Source organism: Drosophila sulfurigaster, chromosome 2R, assembly GCF_023558435.1.
Source record: "Drosophila sulfurigaster albostrigata strain 15112-1811.04 chromosome 2R, ASM2355843v2, whole genome shotgun sequence".
NCBI lineage: Eukaryota > Metazoa > Arthropoda > Insecta > Diptera > Drosophilidae > Drosophila > Drosophila sulfurigaster.
In genome coordinates this window covers 11,857,612-11,875,472 of record NC_084882.1, presented here as the reverse complement: position 1 = coordinate 11,875,472, position 17,861 = coordinate 11,857,612, and the positions used below count along the sequence as shown (strand labels likewise).

The 17,861-nt window shown below is 37.4% G+C and overlaps 2 protein-coding genes across 7 annotated transcripts; both read left to right on the top strand.

The window, feature by feature from the left end:
• The first annotated feature begins 5,560 nt into the window (after positions 1-5,560).
• LOC133837872 (germ cell nuclear acidic protein-like) lies at positions 5,561-9,199 on the top strand. 5 transcript variants are annotated; one of them, XM_062268777.1, is made up of 7 exons: positions 5,561-5,844; positions 5,915-6,227; positions 7,062-7,340; positions 7,405-7,503; positions 7,560-8,345; positions 8,432-8,774; positions 8,835-9,199. In XM_062268777.1, the coding sequence occupies exons 1-7, from the start codon at positions 5,716-5,718 to the stop codon at positions 9,169-9,171; spliced, it is 2,286 nt and encodes a 761-aa protein (XP_062124761.1). In that variant the 5' UTR covers positions 5,561-5,715; the 3' UTR covers positions 9,172-9,199. The 5 variants fall into 5 exon arrangements, with proteins under 5 accessions (XP_062124761.1, XP_062124760.1, XP_062124759.1 ...); XM_062268776.1 differs by having other exon boundaries at positions 5,755-5,844; positions 5,903-6,227; XM_062268775.1 differs by lacking the exons at positions 5,561-5,844; positions 5,915-6,227 and adding exons at positions 6,355-6,549; positions 6,613-6,999.
• Positions 9,200-10,484: 1,285 nt separating this feature from the next.
• LOC133838445 (tetratricopeptide repeat protein 12) lies at positions 10,485-11,620 on the top strand. 2 transcript variants are annotated; one of them, XM_062269558.1, is made up of 4 exons: positions 10,485-10,706; positions 10,756-11,007; positions 11,060-11,182; positions 11,240-11,620. In XM_062269558.1, exons 1-4 carry the CDS (start codon positions 10,594-10,596, stop codon positions 11,454-11,456), a joined length of 705 nt encoding a protein of 234 aa, XP_062125542.1. In that variant the 5' UTR covers positions 10,485-10,593; the 3' UTR covers positions 11,457-11,620. The 2 variants fall into 2 exon arrangements, with proteins under 2 accessions (XP_062125542.1, XP_062125543.1); XM_062269559.1 differs by having other exon boundaries at positions 10,503-10,706; positions 10,767-11,007.
• Positions 11,621-17,861: the final 6,241 nt, after the last annotated feature.

Here is a 17,861-nt window from a genome sequence, read left to right as displayed (position 1 = left end):
TCTCTGTGCTCTACTAAATTTACAGGAATCTTAAATACTGTATGTTATTGTTGTGTGTTATTATTGAATATTACTTTGAAACTGCGAAAGCTATTAAATTCTTGTCGATTTGCGGTGGGAAATCAAGAATACGTATACTTTATAAAGTCGGAGATGCCTCCTTCTGCATGTTACGTACATTTCCTATAAGCACAATGTTAAAAGTCCCTTCTATTCTATTTTATATATTTACATATAGATTACTAACTTTGAAGATGATTTAAATTCTTAGTTATAGTTATATATTTTTATTATATATATTTTATTATAAATGCTTAAAATAATTAGGACATTTTTGTATATAGAAAAATTCTTCGCACCGCTTTTAATAATATTTTATTTTGTGCGCAGAAAGTTTAATGGTTGAATAATTTTAAAAAATTGTCGAATTTTCTTGTGTCTCTCGTTTATTAACTTATTCATTTATTTGAAGTTAAACTCCTATAGCTACTGTTTTAATAATATTATTGCTGTCTAGTGCTTCACAATTATGAATATATTTTTATGCCTATTGTTCATGCTTCTCATTTATCAATTGCAGATTGGCTAGCTGCTTTGCTCGGTGATGAATGTGAATTGTGAATGCGAATGTGAATGTGAATACAATTGAACTTTTCATAGTTGGAAATGTTAAATAAAATTGCATGCATCAAGATTTAAAAAGTTAATTGCACTGCTCAACGCCCGAATACAATACTCAGTGCAATACACACGGATATATAACTGTGTATTTGCACTATTCACTGACCACATACACACACACACACATATATATATAACCACACACACACACACAGCTCAGCAATTTCTTTCATCACAGGAAAAAACGTAGCAACCGCATTGATACTCTTTGTATAGTGGCTCGACTGATGTTGAACAATTTTCTGCCATAATTTATTAACGATGCTTATTATTGCTGCTTAATTGCAGTTATTTGCATTCATATGCACACACACACACCATCACATACACACAGTGAGAGTAAAAGAAATCATCGCTCTCATTTCATTCGGAACTTGGCATGTGAAATGCACATTTTCTATAATTAATTAAATTTAAATGCATGCACGTTATAATCGAAGCTTAAATTCCATGCACACATGCATAGCGTCAGCCAAAAATTAATCAAGTTTCAAGGCATGCGATTTGAGGTTTCGAGGTTTCCTTTATTGCATTTTAATTGTTTTGAAAATTTAATTAATTCGATTAAGTCGCAAAATGCAATCGAAATTTAAAGCTTATGCTCATTTTTATTTTAAATTCAATTTTTATTATAATGAAAAAATGACGAGAGAAAAGCAGAGCAATCTTTGGTATGAGAAAAATTAACTTTGCCATGGCAAAGAGTGGGAAGTTGAATGAGCGAGTAGTGGAAAAACTACTCAATCAAATGGATATTAAATTATTATTATTTTCATATTAAGTGGGAAACGCATTTCAGCAATATCAGACTAATAGGAATTGACTTCAAATCAAACTATATAATATCGAGAAACTAAATCAATTCTTTTCTTAGGCAAACAAAAATTAATTATTTAATTTGATATATTTCAAAAGTAATATCGCATTTATTATCTCACAGTTGAGCACATTTAGATTTCTTACCTTTTATTATTAAAAGTGTATAAAGAAGACAATAACAACTAAATAAAAAACATGAAATCTAAAAAGACCTCAGTTGCTTTTATTGCACTTGTTAGACCAAAATTCAATTCCCAGTCGCAAAGAATTTTAAATTTATAAATATTTAAACACGTTTAGATTTAAATACTAAAACTTGATTTTAATTATTTTCGATAATATTCAAAATAAATTTCTTATTTATTTTTATTACTTTTTCAGGATTTACCTTTTATTGGTTGAAATTCTCTTTAAATGTAACTACAATATTAAATATTGCAACTGCAGATTTATTTTGTGGAACTAATAAATTCGCAATTATACAAATGATTTTCAGCTCTGGAATCTGATTATACTTTAACATTCGAAATACTTAATGTTCGTTCAATAATTAGTATTAAAACTGTGCAATTATTTTCGAAGCAATTTTAAAGAGCGTGCTTAATGTGCGCATTAAGCGTAAGCCGGGCTTTAAAATCAAAGTCCGCATTGAATAATTCCAATTAAATGACAGTTGCTGCTGTTTCTCTGCTCTTTCTGCTGTTGCTCGGGGATAAAAAGAGAATCTCTTTGGAGTCGAGGCGGCGTTAATCAACCCACTCAACCTGCTGTCTGCCTCTCTGTGACTGTCCCCAGACTGAATGCATACGAGGAGAACTGTGGGCATTGTTGGCGCATTGTCTCGCTTGATTATGCCCGACAGATTTTGATTCTGGGACCGTTTTTTTATGTGTGCCTGTGTGCTGCCTTCCCCCTCCCTCAGCCCACGAGAACGCAGACACATAAATTTCAGCAGAGTCAACTCCAACTTCATGGAGCATGAATACGCAACAATTTTGCATTTAACACTGCGAAAACAATGAACAGGAGAGAGAGAGAGAGGAACTTTTGCTTGCTGCAGTCACTTTCAACTCTCAAGTTGTTTGAGGTTTTTATCAACTGGTTCCGATCACTTGAGTAACTTTGAGTAAAATTTGACAAAAATTTTCAGAAATTTGCCGTTTGCTTTCAATGAAAACTCGACCTGAAAATGCAGAGAAATGGTCAAGTGGACATTAAAGCAAAGCAAATGAGCAGCCAAAAGTTGAACGACACACAAAGTAAATACACAAAATGAAAGAGAAAATGCCGCAATAAGTGTATGAGTGTATGTGTGTGTTTGTGTGTGTGTGCGTTAACCAACCCCAATAATTTAAGCACAATTTATGGCATTAAGCTAAAGATACGCAGCCTCTCTCACTCTCAATCCCTTTTCCCTCAATTGCCCATTGGTCAATGGCCCAGACAAAAAGCGCCAGGCAAATGTTGTGTTTGGTTTGTTGTTTTCTGTTTTTTTTGTGCTATGTTGTTCTGCTGTCTGCTTCTAATCCTTACAGAACACACACACACACACACACACAGAGATCGAAAGTCTCAGCATTCATTCAGCATAAATCAAATACCTCGCACTCTTGTTGTTTTTTGGCCTTTGCTGTTTGCGTAGTGTTAATTAGTATTTAATCTATGAACCATAAATAAATCCCCTCTTTTCGCAAAAGGACACTTAATTTCCTCTCTATGTGCTGTGTGTGTGTGTGTGGCGCCTTAATAAATTTCCAATTGTGTGTCAAACTCTCTCGTATGCGTAGCACAAGTTAAGTCAACTAATTGCAAATATTTACAGACGCAGCCCCTGCGGCAAAATCACAACTAAAATGCGTACAGCTTTTTCTTGGCTTAAACGTGTGTGTTACTCTTAGTATTAATTTGGCATTTTATTTAGCGCAAAACTAGTCGAAATTTCCGATTGGGTTTTTGTGCTTTGGCGGTGCAAAAAGTGTCAATAAACCACTTTAATTGATTGCGCGCTAAGCTGTTGCCAAACACACTTTTGCGAAAGCCAGCCGACAAACCCCCTTTCCCCCCTTTTATTCCCTATCTCTTTAGAGGGAGATAAAGAGCAGCCATGTTACAGGGCGAGCATTTTTGCGGATCTGGCGCCATCTGTCGTCGGGTGGCTGCTGTTAGCTGTTGCCACTAAAACTAATGCGTACATTTGCATTGCAAATTGCGATTTTAAAGAGCGACAATTACAGTGACAACGCAAGCTCGTATTCCACTTTCCCCATTTTCCCTTTCCAACTTCAGCTTCCTTTCCAGCATCGCCTGAACCACCCTGTGACCCACCAAAAACTGTCTTTCAAAGCAATTAGCGATTAGCGTGCAAAACTTTTAAGCGTCAACTTTACACAGACTGCCTCACACACATACATATGTACATATGTATTTGTAGTTGTGTCTGTGGGTGTTAAAGCTAAAGGGTGCCTTTTGTTGACGAATGCACATTAGTTTGATTCGTTGCAACTTCTTTTGTTAGCATTTTCTACAAAAATTACAGCTGATATTGTTTTTATTGCAATCGCTTCTGTTGCATAGCTTTACTTAATATATTAAACAACAAACAAACTGCAAACAACAAACTCGAGAAATTCGCACAAAGTATTGGGAACAGAGTTTGATTTATATTTTGTTAAGCATTTGAACAAGGTGGCAACGCTGCTCTTACGTTAAGTTAGAGATGGAAAACTATTGATTGGGGCACTTTCGATACTGTTGATACTGTCATCGATAGTTATATTTTTTTTAAGTATACAAGCAAATTATAGTTTTAATCTATAAATAAGAGAATATTAACATTTTGCTAATTCTCTATTTTATTATAGAGAACTTATAAATAGTTCTTTAGGCTTACGTTCATCCAGGGTATCAACCATTTCAGTTAAGGCTTTTAATGTAGGTTTTTCGCTTAGAATGCGACTTGTACAAGACGGCTCTTTTGAAGAAGAACGTTACAGAGTTCACAGTCGATGTACAACTGCTTCTTGTTGACAGTTGACAGTTGCTAAAGGCAGAAGCCAGGATGAAATCTTTTCAAGGGGTCGTGCAAGCTTGATTCTTTGGCGTAGTCCTTTTAAAATACTTCAAGACATGTGAAATTTAACTCTTTTTTGTAGTACTCTGCCTATCTGGTACAGAATCCTTTTCAGAGTATGTGCTGGTGCAATCGCAGTCCTGCTTGTCTGTACTTGACTTACTAAGTGTGGCTGATATTTGGCGTTTATCTTAAATTCTGCTTATTATCGATCAAAATAATTTTTTCCAATACACAAAACAAACCTTTCCTTAAAAGCGATTCATATCAATTTGTTTTATACCCGCTACCCATAGGGTAGAAGGGTATTATAACTTTGTGCCGGCAGGAAATGTATGTAACAGGTAGAAGGAGGCATCTCCGACCCTATAAAGTATATATATTCTTGATCAGCGTCAACAGCCGAGACGATATAGCCATGTCCGTCTGTCCGTCTGTGTGTCTGTGTGTCTGTGTGTCCGTCCGTCTGTCCGTATGAACACCTAGATCTCAGAGACTACGAGAGATAGAGCTATAATTTTTTCGACAGCATTTGTTATGTTTGCACGCAGATCAAGTTTGTTTCAAATTTTGCCACGCCCACTTCCGCCCCCGCAAATCAAAAAATCGAATAACAAGCGTAATTTTAAAGCTAGAGTTGCGAATTTTGGTATATATAATAATAACTATAGTAGTTATGATTCCTGAAAATTTGGTTGCGATCAGATAAAATTGTGGAAGTTATAAAAGAAATACTTTTGTATGGGCAAAACGCCTACTTATAAGGGTCTTAGTTACTTTGGCTGACAATCTGGTATATTGAGCCGTCTATGGTATATTTTGAATGTGGTACTATATTGATATACCAAACATACCATTTGGTATATTTTAGTATTTTTAAGTATTTTCGGTATATTTTCAAAATGATACCGCAATATTTTGCCTTTATTAAAATGGGTAGCTATCTCACAGTCGAGCACACTCGACTGTAACTTTCTTACTTGTTCTTAATTGCTAACGATTTTACACAGAACAAGAGCGAATTAAATTGTTTTAACGGTGTGAGACCCCAGCTATCGATAGCATCATCTGCTACTATCGATTGTGGCTCGAAAGCGCTCAACCATCGGTAGCGTCGATAGTGTCATTGATTGTTCTCCACCTCTATGTTAAATTGTGGCGGCGGCGCAATTGCGTCGTACTTAAATGAAATTCTCGAAATGTCTAATATTCTGAATTCACAAAGCATTACCGATGAGCTAAATGAATGCACAAGTCCAACAAAAAGCATATTGGTAAGTTTTACTAATTGTGTGGTAATAAAAAAAAATAAGCAATTGTAACACACGAAAGCGGCATCAACAGCAACAACAACAACAAGATGCGGCAAATGGCAACAACAGCAACGACATCAACTCCAACATCGAAGTTGACACTCACGACAATCTCACGTGCAGAATGCCCCAAAGAGCGGCAGATGATGCGGACAATGGTGACGATTCTGAATCGGATGTTATTATCGTTTCGGATACATCAGAAACTTCGTCAATTGTCAGCTACATTAATCCATCGGATTTGGATACAGATAGCGACGACAACAACGACATTTGTAAGGCTTCGACAATACCCGAAACCGAAAGCGAGAACGATTCTTACATTGATGATGATGAGGAGCTAAGTAAATTGCATACATATAAAAACAGCATAAAAACAAATGATCATTAGTCCAATCTTGTTCAGGTGATGACAGCAGTATGGAAAACTTTGTAAATGCATTTAAACTCAAATTCGAATCATTCTTGAGCAAGGCAAAGGAGACGTCGACACTCATGACAATCTTACGTGCCGAATGCACCAAAGAGCGGCAGATGATGGCAACAATGGTGACGTCTTCGACTCAGAAGCTATTATCGTTGCGGATACATCAGACAACCCCAAGGCTTCGGCAATACCCGAATCCGAAAGAGAGAACGATTCTTACATAGATGTTGAGAAGCTAAGTAAATTGCATACATATGAAAATAACATAAAAACAAATGATCATTAGTTCGATATTTTTTTAGGTGATGACAGCATGATGGAAAATTTGGAGAGTGCAGCAATTAAACTCAAAATCGAATTATTCTCCAACGGTAGCGAGAAGCCCAAGGCAACGGAGTCAGGTGACCAAGGCAAAGGAGACATTGACAGCAACATCGATGACGACACTCACGAAAATCTCACGGGCAGAATGCCCCAAAGAGCGGCAGATGATGCGGACAATGGTGACGATTCTGAATCAGATGTTATTATCGTTTCGGATACATCGGAAACTTCGTCAATTGTCAGCTACATTAATCCACCGGATTTGGATACAGATAGCGACGACAACAACGACATTTGTAAGGCTTCGACAATACCCGAAATCGAAAGCGAAAACGATTCTTATATTGATGATGATGAGGAGCAAAGTAAATTGCATACATATGAAAATAACATAAAAACAAATGATCATTAGTCCAATCTTGTTCAGGTGACGACAGCACGATGGAAAAGTTTGTGAGTGCATTTAAACTCAAATTCGAATCATTCTTGAGCGGTGGCGAGCCATGTGATCAAGGCAAAGGAGACGTCGACACTCATGACAATCTTACGTGCCGAATGCACCAAAGAGCGGCAGATGATGGCGACAATGGTGACGTCTTCGACTCAGAAGATATTATCGTTGCGGATACATCAGACATTTTCAAGGCTTCGACAATACCCGAAGCTGAAAGAGAGAACGACTCTTACATTGATGTTGAGAAGCTAAGTAAATTGCATACATATGAAAATAACATAAAAAACAAATGATCATTAGTTCGATCTTTTTTTAGGTGATGACAGCATGATGGAAAAGCTTGTGAGCGCACCAATTAGTCGCAAAATCGAAACCTTTTCCAGCGGTAGCGAGAAAACCAACGCAAGGAAGCCATGTGAGTAATCAGTCGACATACTAAACAAACTCCTTTAAATTGCTGTTTGCCCGCAGCGCTAGAACTGAGTCTTCTAAAAGAGACGCCGTTAGATGCACGCAAAGTAATAAACACGCGCAGTGGACGCGTATTGCGTCAACGCATCGATCACAAGATCGAGGTTGATGATGATGACACCGACGATGAGGATTATGTGGTAAAAGTCCGTAAGAAGCCCACACGCAAACGTCGCATCTCCGCACTGCTGAGTAGCGACTCCAACAGCAGCAGCAGCAGCATTGCCAGCTCCTGCATGAAGGACAATGCTAATGCCGTACTCATCTATGTGGATCTGCAGCAACCGGTGGCCATTGTCAGCAGCGAGCCAACTGCTGATGGTTCTGCCGTTGAATGCGATAGCGAATTGAAGATGCGTTTGGACAAGTTTTTGGGTTTACGACCGGCACAGCGGCGTCTCTTCAATCCCATGGCCAATTATGAGTTCGAGGACAATCGCATGGATGAAGATTCACCTCCAAGCTCACGCCTCTGGGCAGTACACAATGCGCCCACTGCTGTCAAAGAACCAAGAGCCCGAGTGGCGACGGCAACATCGACGCCGATAGTAAAATCCCTGGATGCGAAACTATCCAATGAGATGAAAATGCTGATTCTCGATGATATTGTGAAGCGCACGAACGCCAATTACTTTGAGAGCCAAACACCGCAGCACATCAAGGAGCCTATTGATCTGAGTGGTCTACCCAGCGAGGAGGTGCGTGCGGTCAATTGTCAGCAGCACAAGGAGATCACCAATTATCTGGAACGTTATGAGGGCTACAGCTTTGTGGATTCACTACGACGTGAGTTGACTTTTCAACCGTTTTTTTAGTCTGGAACATTTTGCAGTCTCTTAAACCTAATGTAATTCCTCTTTTCTATTTTGCAGCTGAGACGCCTTTTAACATGTGTCACCCACTCGCTGTCTACTATCGCACGCGTGACTTTGAATCGACGAAAGCAGGGCTGGCCAAGACACTGTTCAATGTGCTCAATCACAGCATCTTCCATTGCGGTCTGCGTCGCATAATCACATGGAAGAGTTGCATGAACACACCGAGCGCAATTGTGCATTCCATTAAAGCTGATGGCCAGCGCACTTCACGCATCGTTCTTTGGAAGCAGATGAAGCAGCCGATTATGCTGGTGAAGGTGCTGCTACACGAGATGTGTCATGCTGCTGCCTTTGTATATCACGGCGAGACAGGTCATGGCGATCACTGTCGCAAGTGGTAAGTGGGAGGCATTAAACAATCCTAAGCAGTATTTAGCACGCTTTAATTTTACTGCAGGGCTTATCGTGCCAAATCGGTGATTCCGGAGCTGCCACAGATTGATGATTGCAATGCCAAGTTCAAGTACACCTGTCTTCTGTGCCGTCGACGCTCGCATGGCATCATCAAATTCGAAGATGAAGAGCAACAGCTGCGTTGCCACTATTGTCAATTCGAGGTGAATGTGGAGAAGTTTAATGCGGAGGAGGTGCATGCTTTATCCTTTATCGATCATCTGGTTACGCCCTACAAGCAGTTTGTGCGTGAGAATTACTTAAAGTGTGCCGAGAGCACGCACAGCTTGAAGATGCAGTCGCTGAATAGCCAGTATAAGGATCAACTGCAACAGTACTAGCAAGCCAGCTAAAGCAACGTTTTACAAGTTGAAAAAAAATATATTCAAAATAATATATATCATACAAATATTGAACATAATATACAAAATTAATATTTTTGAAAATAAGCATCGCATGTTGTTTGCTGCGCTTTGAATGGCGCTTGTAAAATAACCGATGTAATCGGTTTGTTATCGATGATTGCCATCGAGCTGGCGCCATCTGTCGTCGGGTGTCTGCTGTTAGTTGTTGCTACTCGAACTAATGCGTACATTTGCATTGCAAATTGTGATTTTAAAGAGGGACAATTACAGTGACAACGCAAGCTGGCACTCCTCCTCTCCCCCTTTTCCCCTTCTCCATCAGCTTCCTTTCCAGCATCGCCTGAACCACCCTGTGACCCACCAAACACTGTCTTTCAAAGCAATTAGCGATTAGCGTGCAAAACTTTTAAGCGTCAACTTTACACAGACTCCCGCACACACATATGTAGTTAGTTGTGTGTGTGTGGGTGTCAAGGGGGAAGCCGAAGGGTGTCTTGTTGACAAATGCACATTAGTTTGATTCGTTGCAACTTCTTTTATTTGCATTTTCTACAACATTTACAGCTGATGTTTTATTGCTGTCGGTTCTGTTTGTAGCCGTTGTTGCCGTTGTTGTTGTTGTTGTCACCGCAATTTGCAATTTGCCATTGCTCATTGATTTCGCTCATTCGCTTTTCTGATTTTCTCGGCGAATTTTAAATGCATTGAATGCAATTTCCTGACTTGCTTTTTTAATTGCGTGCATTAAACTCGGCTTAGTGATGCATTTTTAATTCAAATTAAAATAAAATAAGGAGAAGCGCTAAAGTCGAAACTACTCGACTGTAACATACTGTTTGAGTCATTATATGGTATTGATTAAACTTCTTCTCATAAAATTATTATTCTTTATAATATGATTGATTAAAATGTGATTATAATTATTGCCAGACAAAAAGAACAGTCTGATGAAACTTATGAATCTAAATAGAATGATTTTACTACTAACACCGTTAATAAAAATCCAATATGTTATTTTCAAATTATTTTTCTTACTTTGTATACATTACTTTATACTATGTGTATGCCTTCTTTTCCAATCCGAACTGGGTATAAAAATTGCGCTTATGGCAAGTGGTAAGTACGCCAGACGGACAGCAAGTTGATCATCATGGCAAATGAGGCAGCTAAAGAGATAAAGGGTTAATCGACGGCTTATTAAATAGGTTTGTTTGCAATTCGCTTCCATTTAACGTTAAGTGTTCAAGACAACTTGAAACAACTGTCAAAAACAAGTTCTTTCTTTTAACATGAAATACTTCACATAATGAAACTACAACAAAAACAATACATAACAACATAAACACAATAAAAATAAAATAAAACATAAACTTAAAATACAAACATTTACACAAGACAATGGAAGACTTTAATCACCCGGAATCCAATGAAAATTTCCTCAAGGAACCCTCAAAAATTGTGGATCTGTTGCAATTTATGGACTTGATGGTCAATGCCAATAAAATGGAGGAGTAAGTGCTTAAAAAAGTAATTACTATGCTATTAATTATGATTCATTAGCAAACGCGAAGGCAAAAAGATTGTGCAGCAACCTGTTGTTGATCCTAGCGACAATGTCACCGATGATAACTTTTATATCTCATCACGTGGTGGACAAAGGATGGGACGCAGATCGACCAGAAAAACTAGATCAAAAATACAGTCAGCCACAAACACAAATCAATTCACGTTCATGCGGCAAATTGAACAAACCCAAGAGCAGCGAGTCGTGGCACGAAAGGAACGCGAACGTGTTGCAATGAATTTTCGGAGGTGAAATTATTTAAAAATATAAATTATAATATATCAATTGATTTTCTTTAAGATTGGGCAACGTTTCTTATCGCAAGGATCAGTTTAATCATGCCATCGAGATGTATACCAGAGGTCTGGAATATATTAAAGATACGCCAGTTCTCTACATCAATCGGGCTTGCTGCTATATCAAGTGAGTGGGAAATTAAATGAAATTAAGAATTCAATTCAATCAACATATTGTCTGCAGACTACGCAACTTTAAAATGGCAATCATCGAATGCAATCATATTCTAACTAAACTAGATCCGAGGTATCTGCGCGCTTTTCTTTACAGAGCTCTCGCTTATAAGCGCATGGGTGATGAAAATAACTTTGAGCAAAGCATCAACGAAGCAAAACAAGTCAATACTCGCAGTTTAGAATTCATTGACAGCTTTTTGGATAAGATGCGCACAGCATACTAAGTTAGTGTGCAGCTAAATCATTATAATGTAATAAGAAATTTCAGATGTATTCAACTCTTAGACTTTAACTGAATGGTCATTTTAACAAACGCTTAGTAAACAAACAGACATAATTTTATTGGATATAAACTGAAAGAACATATCAATAAAACCTTACAAAACAATTCTAATGATTTTTGTTTAATCATGAGTGATAAATGAAATAAGTAAGAAAGCTTAAGTCGACTGTTCTCGATTGTGAGATACCCGTTACACACTTTCAATAAAATCATTGTATTCATTTTAAAATACTAATTAAATGTTCCAACAGCTATATTTGGTATATTAATATAGTTCTATATTCTATACAAATTCAAAATCTCTAGGCATTATCCAATTTCCTAATATCAACTTATATTTCATATTTTTTATATATTGAATTATTATTGTGTTTATTATACTATAAACTTAGTACAATTAACTAATATGCACAAACTTTTTATTATTTTTACTGCATCATTCAAATATGTTAGTATTCAATGAATTTAAATACCACACATCTTTAAAATAATATTTAAATTTTTACCTTCAGGCTCTGTCATACGTTATGCGTATACTTGATTTAACTGCGAGAGCTTTAAGCAGACTCCCATTAGTTTGGCTGCTCACGCTTTAACACTCGGTTTAATCTATTATTGGGCGGATGTGGAGTCTAGTTAACCCTTTTTGGCCATACACAAAAGCCATCATCGAGGCAATCATTTAAGATTAACCCCCATCCCCCTTCTCCCTTTCTGCTTCCCATTCTATTCCACTGCGATGTCTGTCTACGCCTGAGTTTTCTTTTCTTTTCTTCACGCTTTTTTCTTTTTCTCATTTCCGTTACAATATGGTGTAGCTGGCTTATCGACGCCGCCATCGTCAGCTACTTGACAGCCAGACAACACCTTTGCTCTGGCAATTGGACGCTGAAGTTTGGAGTTTGAGGCGGTTGAGCAACTTTCAGTTGATTAGCCGAGGCACTTTCAATCTCTAATTAACTGCAAGTAACTCGCTCATAAAAGTCCAAGGGAAAAGAAACGAAGGCAATTGATTTTTATGGCTTGCAAGTTCTGTCAAAAACGAAAAAAAAAAAACGATGGGAGACAAGAAAAGCGCAATTGAAAAATTAATTGAAAAGCATTTTGGGCACTTCCGCTTTGAGGCTTAAAACGTGAGTTTCCAATTTCTAACCAGCAGGTCATTGGGGAGAATCTCAGTATGTAATATACTTCATGTATGTGTGTGTTATATATTTGTGCAATTGCAGCCGAGTCTCAAGTTGTGTGTCGTCTCGCCGTTTGGCCTCTTTTAGTCTATTTGAAATTTTTAATTAAATTTATTATTGCAAACGGCATAAAATTTTATGTGGTTTAGTTCATTTCTGGGTCACATTGCTAATGACTCTCTCCCGAGATTGTCGAAGGAAATTGCAGACCAACTGGGCAGCCCAGCTGGGCCTGCTGTGTCCTCAATCCTGAATCCTGAATCCTTCAGAGTCTGACAGTAATCTGTTGCTAATGCCTTTTACTTCCAGTCTCTTCGGCCTCTTGTTGTTGTCGTTGTTGTTGTTGTTGTTGTTGTTGTTGTTGTTGCTGCTGCTGATGTTATTTGCAGAGTGCGGTTGTTTATTCAATTATTTTTTATGAAAATTGTGTTTTTCATTTGGTTGCCTTTCGGTTTTCATGCAATTTGTACGCACAAGAGAGAAGAGCTGAGTGTGTGCAGCCTGTAATACATATAATATAATATATTTTCACTTGTCTTTTTCGTAAACTTTTCGGCTGTGATTTACAATTTAATATTCAATTTTGACCTGTGGTTGGCCTCAAATAAAATAAAGAGCTTAGCATTAGCATTGGTAAACAATGGAAAAACATGTTTTCATATTACATTACATTAAACTTTAATTCACTCATCGATTTTATTAAAGCAAGTCAAAGTCTGGATATTGCAATTTAATTATTGTTGTGCTTAATTTGTGCATTTAATTTCTTTAATCAACATCTCGTTTAATGACGAAACATTTTCAAGCCACAAAATTAATTTCAACTTGACCACAAAGCTGCTCGCATAAAATCGCGATGCGAGTCGCGAGTATTTTCGCAAAGTTATATTGTGCTTTTAATAAATTTCCAATATGTGCGGCACACCTGATCCACGCAGAAATACATTCAGCTCTAAGAGCTCTAAAGCTTTGCTCCCAAATGGACATGAAATAAAATGAAAATGTAATTTATTGTTCAGCATTGGATCGGTGGAGGAGGAGGGAGACGGGTCAAAAAGGGCAAGGCATGGTGAAGAGGGACAGTTTGTTAATACCCAGGGTCATATCTCGCTTAAACAGTGTAAAGAATACACGGATTCACCGAATAGTCGCCATTTGTGAGACTCACGACGAGTTTAGCACATTGCGTATACGCAGCATGTGCCGGCCGTAAACATTTTGGAGCACTCGCATCGCTCTCGCATAAAATGTGTTTAATTGCAAAAAATGTAATTTATATACGTGAGTGCTGCCCCAGATGGAAATGCCAAGGGTGTTAAGAATATGAGAAGATGATGCAAGCAGGAAGTGGGAGGAGGAAGGAGAACGAAGGAGGGGTAATTGAAGTCCACAAGTTGAGTTTGGACTGCAGGAGACAGACACGTAGCAAAAGTAGCAGCTTTCCATTGTTAGTTCAATCGCATGGAATAATTTATTAATTAACTACAATTCGAATGAATGAATGAACGATTACTCAAGCCAGCAGCCAGCAGCGAAGAAGAGGCTGCCACAGTCGAGTCGAATCGAGGCGAGTCGAGTGGCAGCCACAAGGACGACAATTTGCCCATTGCACGTAACACACAAAAATCAATTAAAAGCGCTTTATGTACGCGACAGTCTTTGGGGTTGGCGGCGACTGCTGGAACAAGTTTAGCGCCTTGCCAAGTGGAACTTTGTTAGTTTCTAATTAATTGTAACAGTTACACAGACCAAGCAGACAAAGACAGTGAGAAACAGAGAGGAAGAGAGAGAATGAGAAAGAGAGTTTTTCCCCCCTCAGTTGTAGCAGCAGCTGTGTCAAGCAGCTGGAGCATAGCTCGTTCAGCCATCGTTAGTTATTTATGTCGAACGCTCAACATTATTTATGTTGCATATTTGGCGCATTGTAGTCGCAGTAAATTAACCACAAATGTCCCCGTCCAAAAACTTCAATATCTGAACGTAGGTAAAAGCACACAGCACACAGCACAGCTGCCAATTTTGCTATTTTCTTCTTTATTGCAAATGCCACAATAAGTTTGCAGTTATGACATTTTCATGGACTCTTTGCGCAACTAATGAAAACGTGCGCCGCTCTAATGTTATTTTATTTGGTTTATTTGGCTTAATCAATTTGTTTGCTTTCAAATGGCTATCAGCAGAATCAATCAGGAATTAGAGTCATAAAATGTTAGCTTTATGGCAGACAGATAATAGCAGAAGATTATTTCTCTTTCTTTGAAAATTCAAGTTTAATAAACTAGTTTATAATTCAAGAATAAAGCATGATATTTAAGGTTATCTAAGTTCCAACCTAAAGGCAAAGTATTCGAGAGTCGTCTAACATTTCTGTTGCATACTTCTGGGCTGAGCGTCATATTGAGTGCCTCTAACATAAAGCACTCGAAACTTAGGTTTGAATAGTAAACTAAAATGTAAACACATGCTTCAACTTCAAACTGACGCTTACTTCTGCTCCATTAAATATTTACAAAAAGGGGGCGACAAATCAAAGTGTGACATTCACACACAGCATGAAGCATGACTATAACTGAGGCCCCTCGAGGCACTTTTACTGATTTTCGCTTTTCACAATATTTGCATACCATTGACTCAATGACAGCGAGTTCGAGAGAATCGACTGCGATGTTGTGGGTGAAGATGACAAAACAGCTCTTCACGTGAAAGAGTTTCTCTCATTCCCTCTGCCAAGTTGGCACTTAGGCACGATTTGCATTACTTATGGCCATCGATAAAACGGCGAGATTCTCCCGAATAGAACCAGAAATCCATTTCATTTTCATCACTCTCGCTCTCGCTCTCGCTCTTTCTCTCTTTTTTTTATGTTGGCCAAGTAGCTACAGTAAAGTGTCTCCAGTTGGACGCCCATCCATTATTTCGTAATTATTTAAGTGCCTTTAGGGAGGAAAGCAAAAAAAAAAAAAAACCGAAAGAAAAGTCGGCCTCAATGCCTCGTCATTCTCCAACCCTCGTCGGTCGTGGCCAATAAGTGAAAAAATCAAAAAGCCATAAAAACTTTACACAATCGAAACGTGCAAAAGTTGCTTTTTGCCAACGCCAGCAGCACCAACAATAACAACTACAACAATAACAACAACAACACGAGTAACAACACAAAAAAAATGTCAGACAACAAAATCAAAGTGCGGCCGGCATGTGAACTTTTCTTTTTCCATTTTTCCCTTTTCCTCTTTCATTTCTTCTCGTTCTTTTTTTTTTTGGCAAGATTCTTTGAGGCGGGACACTAAGCGAAAATCGAGTCTCATAAAAAAAAGGGAACGTTGCAAATAAAAAGAGCAAAAAATCGCAAGAAAATTACTTTCCGCTCTACAAATTTTTGCAGAGCCGCTCGCTCACTCGCTCCTACTCGAGTCAAGCGTGTAAAGTAAGTAAAGTTGCGAATAAAAACCTTTTCCGCCTTTTCGGCTTCGATGAGGTCCTTTGAGGCATTATGTACTGACAATTTTCATGATTATGCCGCTTATGCTCGTACAGCGATTGTCCAGCTAACTTTGCTCCCTTGGATCTCTTCCCACTTTTATTCTGCCTCCATCTTGGCCTTACTTCAGTCACTCTTTCCCCTCGGGGCGGCCATCTAAGCGCAGCTGTTAAGCCTTTTTCCGTTTCCTGTTGGCCATTTTTATGTGTGCAGCTTACTTGGACTTGGCGCCTAGAGGGTCGCCTTCAATTGATAGCATTGACAGCACAGTTCAAAATCCACACACAATGTGGCTGGCTGAGGGAAATGAACATTAAGGATTTTCCATTCAATGCTTTCTATGTATGTGTGTGTGTGTATGTGTACTTTTCAAAGGTGTGTGTTGCTGTTGACTATTTTGCTGGCAGCTCGGCAATTTTCTGGTAATTACAGATAACCGAATGGTGTCTATGCAGACATTTGTCTAAGTATGTGTGAGAGTATCTGTCTCTTTATGTTATTTGCTGAAAGGGCCGCCAATAAAAATAAATATACTTTTAGACCCTCTGAATGAGGTTAAAAACCGATTAAAATGAGGAAATCAACTGAGCTTAACACTAGAACCTTCCCAAAATTCGACTTTAAGCATATGAAGCCAAACCTTGAGTATATTAAAGTTGTTAAATATGAAATTGTACTTTCTAATAAGTTTAAAACCTAATTAAAATGAATAAACCAAATATGCCTAATCCTTAAACTCCAAATCGACTTTAAGACGCATTAAATATTACAAATATTCCAAAAATAAAATTTCGTTATTAAACTTATTTCAATTCTAATTGGTTTAAGAGCGGAGTTAACAGTAGAAGTTATTAAGGCAATACTTTGAATGGGAAAAACTATGCTTTCAATGACAATGTGGTATATTTTGTACTCTATTGCATATCAATATACCAAATATAGTTATAGGGTTATTTTAGTATTTCTTATATATTATATTATAAAAATAATATCGCACTGCTTTGTCTTTATTGAAAATGGGTAGCTGGTATTTTACAGTCGATCGCAGCTTTCCTACTTGTTATGTTATAAAAAATAATTTATTTTGATTCGAATGAGATTCAAATATATTAAATTAACTAAATCAACTTCAATGCTAATATTGATTACAGTGAACATATGTACGTATATGAAATAAAAGTTAAGTTGTTTAATAAATTAAAACCATATGAAATCCTTGAAATTATTTACAAATTGAAATCAATAAAAAACCTCCTTTGATTTTGTGTAAAAACTTTAAATTTTCTTTTCAAGCAATTAAACTCAATTTGAATTAATTAAAAAACTGTATAAAAGAGCTGTCAGTTTCACAAATGGATTTATGCACGCATTGGATAAGCTTACTAATTGAGTTTTAGTTAATAATCAGAATGTGTCTATATTTTTTTGTCGAAAAAAGCAACGTTGATAACTCAAAAGCTTGATTATCATTTTTTGTGAACATGTGTTTAATAAAAATCAAATTTTTTATTCTAACAATTTGTTTGTCGCTTGCACTTTTCGTGGCAAAATAAATTGAAACTTGCAATATTATAATATTTTTGTTGGTATCAATCGCAATCGCAATCGAAAGCGCATTTCCCTCGAGCTGTATCCAACAAGTTTACATAACACACAAATAACATTTATTGATAACGAATTT